The sequence below is a fragment of the Oculina patagonica genome, chromosome 8 (genome assembly GCF_052425735.1).
Source record: "Oculina patagonica isolate OP01 chromosome 8, crgOcupat, whole genome shotgun sequence".
NCBI lineage: Eukaryota > Metazoa > Cnidaria > Anthozoa > Scleractinia > Oculinidae > Oculina > Oculina patagonica.
This window is the reverse complement of record NC_135765.1, coordinates 19656980-19664621: the sequence shown is the minus strand read 5'-3', so window position 1 is coordinate 19664621 and position 7642 is coordinate 19656980. Positions and strand designations below refer to the sequence as shown.

Here is a 7642-nt window from a genome sequence, read left to right as displayed (position 1 = left end):
ATGCGATCCCCCATTCAGAACACTCGTTCAAATTTACATACTTCACTGTTCGATCAGTTAGTGTGGTCAAAACGACATTCTTACTTTGTTAAGGTCTGTTAAGGGTTTGAGTGATTCTCGTGATTAAACCTACGAAGAATGAGCCTGTGTTCAGCAGTGCCTCAGGTTTATGATTCAAATGTACGCCTAGCGCTGGTAATTAATCGTCCACGGAAGTAATGTTCTCGTTTGATTACTAGAGGCGACAATTACATCCGTACAACTTTTAAAATCAACACTACTAAGATGACTAGATATTCATTATAAGTAATTAGACCAGGTCTTATGTCCAGAATGCTGCTCTAATGATTTTAATCAAGAGAAATATGCAATGATGGAAGTCGTGTGGTAATTATCAAGTGTTTAATATTTTCATTTTCAGTGGAAGTCAGTTCCAAGTATTTGTATTTTTTTCCGTCATATACAGTGTGTGGTACATTTTCCTCCACTTTTCTTTCCACATGGACTGAATACTGTAACAAGTTGCCAGCTTGGTGGATAAATATTATGCGCTAAAATTATTGTGCGTTCATGAATTTTTTACTACTTTAACGTTGAATTGACTTGAATAATACAAAAAAGAAAATTACAATGATTTTACTGCTTTGAATGGAAATGCAAATCAAGATGGATAAAACATGAGATTTGTCACTGCTATAGTCATGTTGTTATTTGACTGAGGCGTCGTCAGCTTTTGTTATTTCTTTTGGTTTTACAACTTGTAAGCCGTCACCTGTTCGCGCTGACCACCTGACGCACCCTGGAGAGAAGTATTGTTTGAACTTCAACAAGCAAACTCTAACGACAAACCAAACCGAAATGAAAACAACAGTATATGGATAAAACTACGCGGTGTTCTTATCAGCGTTAATTCCACTTCACTTTGTACAGTTCAACGTGCGCGCATGACAAAGTAACTCTGTTTACAGAACAGACTATGTTTCCCTTCAAGCCAAGCTTTGAGACTGATTTTCAATTCTAGTCAATCTGCGCTGTAATTTCGGCTCCTTGTGCGTGTTGTGGGCGATGTTATTAATTTGGTTTCTTTCCTGTTTGGTGCGATTCTCCGGAGTGGAAGGTATGTTTTAAGCCCAGATCAATGTTCGTCGCTAAATTTAATTGCGACGACTATATTTGGGTACAAATGTTATTGTTGACATCTCTGTGTTCATCTCTTTACTTTTGAGACATAGCGATCCATTGGTTTCTTTCCTTTAAAGACTGACAAAAATCATTTCTTGTTGTGGTTTACAGATGATGGAAAAGAAATAGTTAGATCTTGTATTTGAAATGTAATGTGCCAATTTCCAATACATCATTAACTTTCTAAAGGAAAATGGGTGGAATAACTCAAAGAAAATTTATCAGCGAAATGAAAGAATGACAGGAAATCCTTTTCTACCGTGACATTCCAGGTGAAAATAAAAACTTTAGAATGATTCGGTTGAAGAAAGAATTAAAACTACATCTACTGATTTTACTGTACAAGCAACAAAACAACTTCAAATGTTAAAAGATAACTTAGATTTTAAACCCCAAAATGCAAATAAGGTACACAACTCATGAATATGCGGCTTTTATGAGATTGTAACATGCCAAACATTGAGAATGATAGCGAACATTTATCTTTTATAAAATTAAAACAAGACAACCACATTGAAAACGGTACAAAGTATTATTAGATTGTGAGGGCGTGATAATATGTTTTTGTAAGTGATCTAAATCCTCTTTCGAAGAAAAAGTTGTGAACGAATACTGCCTTTGAAAAATAAAATAAATTATACATTGAACAAATATGCCAAAATGTAAATTAGCGTCGTTCATCTCGCTCTCCACAAGAAAGTTGCTATTAAATTTAAATTTTGATTTACATTCGCTTTGTGGAATGGAAATCAACACTGGTTTGCCCATATTACAAATATTAACTTAATTTCCGAGATAGATTTGCGAGGAAATGTTACTTTCATATTCATTTTCGTGGTTGGCGAATAAAAATTAACTTTTTGTGGCTTGTTTTCTCATATATGTTATGTGCTTAATTTTTACAAACAGGACTACATGTTTACTTTTTCAGTTCTATCTTTTAGCGATATTTGGTGTTTATTTTCATTGCGTATGTACGGCGAAGCATGAATGTTAGAGTTATTAAAAGATACGTGATTCAAGTTCAAAAGGAGGCTGGATTTCACTTCACTTTTGATTATATTACATTGAGGTGCAGCTGGTGCGAGCCGCCAGCGTACTACATAGTTTATTCTGTCAAAAATTAGTTTTATTTCCTGTTTTAAAATTTATCGCATAAAATGGAATAAGAATGCTTGAAAGACTTTCGATGTCGCCAACAGTTCCACAAACGTAATGTTAGCTTCTGGGCTTTGCACTCCACAGTTAATCAAAATACTTTCCCGGAGACTACTGCAGTAGACAGCGGAAAGTGTAAAGGAATTATCATGAATACTACAAATTGGGACACTGTTCTTTGTATTACGTCGTTTTTGATAACGCCTGTTTTGAATATATATGAGGCCTGACAACACAAAGAGGTCCTTTAGATCCTTTTTTCCTGTCAAATTCTTTCAGGACTAAGAAACGATATAGGTTTAGAGCAAGTCAGTTATATAGACTAGAACAAATCAGGTGCATGGCAAATTGGTCTGTAAGCGTGGAGCCGGGCAAAGTGCTATCAAGAAATGGAATTCCAACCAAAATGTCCCAAACTGAAAGCATCTTACACATTTTGCTAAAGACTAATCAGCTTTTAGATGACTCAGAAACTTCATCAAACAGCCTCCGTTAAGAACATTCTGATACCGGTTATTACGCATCTGAGGGATGTTGTCTTATTAGGAATTTGTTTTCAGTTCAAAGCTTATCTGAGGCCTGACTATACAATTTCTCACCCACTCTTGTGCATGTATATCTTTTCGTCTTTTTTTATATCCGTCGCAGGCTGCAGATCCGATAAATCTCTATTTATCGTCCTGACCAAACAAATGAGTTGAAGTTTATATTAACCATTGAAGTTTATGATAACTATTGTTGAGTAACAGGCAACGATTTTGTTTATATTGTGTAGGATATCAATCGAGATTCACGAGCATTCCTTCCAAACCAACTTTATCGCATAGTGGCAACAACGTGACATTCATATGGAGATATCACACAAGTCATTCTGATAAGGCTCATTTCCGATCGCTTGTGTTTGGATTGTGGACAAATGGAGACATTTCAACTCCTTTAATGAGCTTGTCAAAGAATGGAAGTCTGGTTTCTTATTCGGATCGCATTGTGTGGCTTGGTAACAAGACTACAGCAGCATTTCGACTTCACCGTGTCACTCTACAAGATGGCGGAGCGTATGGTTTGAGGTTGGACTTTGGGTCATTAACTTTACGAGACTCAGTTAAACTAACTGTCCTTGGTAAGTAAATGTGAAACCTTGCCCAGTAATTTTTCCTATACTTCCTTGAATTTGGCATTGTAACAACACTAGAAGACATCTTGCCTAATTGCCCCACCTAAACAGTTCCATAAAATCTGCCCTTCTTTATAAAGCCATATCCCATATCCCTAAGTAATTTACGACAGTGAAACAACCGTTGTCTTAATGGAGCTTTGTATGACAAGATGTTGATTAATAGATTGGTCGTAAATGTTCATTACGTCCTCTCCCCTTTAACGGCTTAGAAAAGAAGAAGGCCTCCTGACAGTGAATAGAACTATTACCTTTTCTTTACTTTTGTAGCTTCACCGCGGATTAAAAAGAACAAGAGTAAATTAGCGGAAGTGAAAGCATCAGAAGGCGAGTCTGTTGTTATACCATGTCACGTGACTGGTAATCCTCAGCCGTGGATCTTGTGGTCTCGGGATGGGAAAACACTTCAGAACAGCACAACAGAGAACGCCTTGATGATACCATCTGCTCATGGGAACATGACGGGATTGTATACCTGTGTTGCAGGTAACGAAGCCGGGATTGATGAATACAGTGTGTTACTGCTCGTCACGTCATGTGACCACCAGGCAAATGAAGTAAAGTATCACACAAAAGGTAAACTGAGGAATAGCGAATTTAAAAGAAAAAAGGATGTTTGCTAAAGATAACATGATAATGAGTGAAATTTTCTTGATTCTTTTTCCCTTTTAGAAGCTTCTGACCAAGACCACAGTCATGTTGTGGATCATGAACGGGCCTCCTTCACCCCGACACTGGTTGTTGCTTTTGTCTTATTTGCCATATTTGGAGCGTATTTCTTTTTCCGTTATGCAGGGGCAAGAAGCAAGAAACTCAGGTAATTCTGCTAAGTTTGATGTAACAAACAAATGGCGCTCTTTGGATTCAAACTAACGCGAGTCCGAAGCGGGCGCCAAGAGAAGGAAAACTTAAAATGCTGAGCGTGCGCAGTTGATCAAAAAGTTGCGATCGATCGTTATCTAACCAGAAAGGTACAATAGGTCCTTATTCGTATTCTCGGTATGGACTGGAACTAGCTTGCAATGGAGGCTGTGCGGGTAATCTTTTCAAATGTAAATGACATGAAGCTGTTTTTAATGATATTCACCCGCATGAGCCTCCATTGCGCTAGCCCCCCGTAGCCTTTGTCAGAACCAGTCATTACAGTTTTAAGAAATTTTGCAAGGTTGTACTTTAGAAGGCAAGAAAACTGTTTTTTACAAAAAATCTGAAATTTGACAAAGAATTGACAATCTTTACAATTTAAAAAAAACAAAGACAAAGGTCAAAGACAAATGACAAATGAATATTGATAATCAGATCAAATTCGTCCTTTGCTTCGTTTTTCTCACAATAAATAGTTCATATCTGTAAGTTTAGATGTTTCACTAGCCATGTACCAAAATCATGTCGATATTTTATTAGATGAAAAATGTCTACAATGCACTTGAATCGTTTCAACGCCACGGCAGTTACCATGGTTACATTGCTCACATCAGACAGGTTACCATAGCTACGGCAGGTGTAGCATTTTGTAAAAAGCCACCTGGAAATCCCAGGCCTGATTATTTTTACACAGAATTGGAAAAAATGTTCCCTTTTTGCTTCCATTAACACCGACAACTGTAATGAACTGTCATTGATCATTTGTGATAAATAAACTGATTTCAACGCGAACGTAGTGTAAACGGTGTTATTCTGAATTTTATTGCCTGGTAATTTAAGATGTGTTTACACTTTTATTTATTACAGGAAATACAACAAAATGTCACAGGATGAACAAGCCAGGAGTTTAATGGGCGAGTGGTCAAATTTCGCTGATAGTGGAGAAAAGATATGAAATTATTGAAAACATTTCAACTAACTGAAGACAATTAATCCAATACAAAATGTGAAATATACACTCGATTATGACACTTTGTCATTCAATTTTGTAATTGTCCGCGTGATCGAAAAGTCCTTTTTTATAAGTAAAGACTACTTCATTAACAAATACTTTGAATATTGTAAAATATGGAGTATACACTCAACTCAACCAATGATGGACACATGATTCAATTTTTTAATTTACCGTTTGAGGCGGTGTACTTTTCCTTATTAGAAGGTACTTATTAAGGAGGAACCTGTGACAGTAATCCTCAGTTCCTCTCAGGATTAGCATAAACTAAATATACTTGCAATGGAAATAGAATGCTTTTTTTCTCTAGGTGAAAAAAAAAACCTGTTTTCTTTTAACGAAACATTGGTAATTTGGGCAGGACGCCGACAACAATCCTGAATCAATATTTAACGCAATGTTAAGTGCTTTATATAATCAACAATCTGCCGTATCTATGTCGTCAAGAATAATTGTTTAATTAGTTTGTTTGACACTGTAAAAAAAGTTTTTTTAAAAAAATATCACAAGCATGCTATGAGTTTTTTTTCCGTTATACCGGCTGCTTTATAACTTGACAGGACATCGCGGTTAAAACTGTTAATGCCGAGGAATTGTTCCTTATCAAGAACGCCAACAAATTATCGTATTACATCAAATTTGATAAAATTAATGACTGATCGTCCTCAAAACCAGATAAATTGATCAAATCGAGAAAAGGCCCATGCATTACACTTAACACACACGTCGCTCGCCCGCATTTTTCGCTATCCCCCAACTACTGAGAGCCTGGAACAGGCTATGCAGTTTTCAATGGATACACCGGAAATCGAATACGGCCATAGTTCAGTATTTTCGATATCATAATGAGGAAGGCATGCCATAAATAACATTGATTAAGATTCAGTTTAGTTTCGGTTTTTACGAATTTCCGTAATCTTCAGTGAAAGCCAGTCGTAAACAAACCGCTTATTTCTGAAAAACGCTTCAGCTTACGTATTATGAGCTCTGTATACCTTCACTGACATATAACTAAGCTTGACTTGAAGAAATTAAAGACTGTTTGATTCAATGCACGGTTAACCCTTTTACTCCCTAAATGAGGCCTTACACAAGTCTGTGTGACTATTCGGCTCAAATGAAAAACTGTCGAACAATACTATTCGAGGTATTGTTCCTTTTCTAACATAAAAGGTCATGGAATGGCAATAAATAAAGATAATAAATTTTAAGCTCGGCGAAGAAATGAGAAAGATGTAATGTATGAACTTAGTTAATGGCTTTGCTCAAAACGAGTCTCTCCGTAGCTCAGTGCACCAACCGGGTGATTGGGAGGTGATGGGTTCAATTCCCGTCAGGGACTCGTATTTTTTTCTTTGTCCCACGCTTGGGACATGATGAACATTACATCTTTCTCGTATTTTGGAATGTATATCGGCACTACAGGGAGTGGAATGGTTAATCATGGCTTATGCTTTAATTTTTGGAATTGAAATATTTAATTATACTTCCTTTAAGTGGAAGATAAACATTGTCATTATATTACACTGCAATTAGGTTTACTGATTTTTAATTTTTAATTTATATTAAATATTAAAAATCTTGAAAAGACTAAGTTGTACATATAATTTGTAATGCGTCTTTAAACATCTTATTTGTTTCAATCTGGACAATGAAATCCAACATGCCAGTCCAGAAGTAAAAGCGACAAGTGACGCGACCGGCGCTGAATCGTTTAAACAGTGACAACCGACATGATTACGCCACTGGAATGCGACAGAAACACAAACACCCGTCAAAAAAGTATCAAAAAACTGTCAGCGACGTTAGAAAGCTGTGCATTTACCAATAACAATTAAAAATTGTTAGTATAATATACCATAACTATCGCATGGAAGTGGCTCAGAGTGCACGCAGGGGAGCCCCCATATCCCCGGACCCCCTAAACAGCACACGGGCTCACCACTCAAAAGTTAATTTTTGCTTTGCCCGATGAAAGTCCTGCTACGGCCCTCTGACAAAGTGAAGAGAAACTCCTCGATGTCTCAATGACTAAACCATGACACTTGGATCCGTCTTGCTGACTTCCTTTGCCTGCCCTGGTTTTCTTCCCCCTTCGTCCCCTCTTCTTGAATGGCTCGGACGTATTTAAAGCCAATTCATACCCCCACTGAGAGAGGGGAGGGGGAAGTGACGGAACCCTTCACGGGTTTCGTGCGATTAACGCACTCTACAAGATGACACAATGACGTTGATGAGACACTACTGTGACT

General features: G+C 37.1%; 1 protein-coding gene across 1 annotated transcript; it reads left to right on the top strand.

The window, feature by feature from the left end:
- Positions 1-413: 413 nt before the first annotated feature.
- Positions 414-6980, top strand: LOC144662285 (uncharacterized). The gene is made up of 5 exons (XM_078523068.1): positions 414-1117; positions 3116-3460; positions 3785-4090; positions 4187-4331; positions 5246-6980. Exons 1-5 carry the CDS (start codon positions 1066-1068, stop codon positions 5331-5333), a joined length of 936 nt encoding a protein of 311 aa, XP_078379194.1. The 5' UTR covers positions 414-1065; the 3' UTR covers positions 5334-6980.
- The last annotated feature ends 662 nt before the right edge of the window (positions 6981-7642 follow it).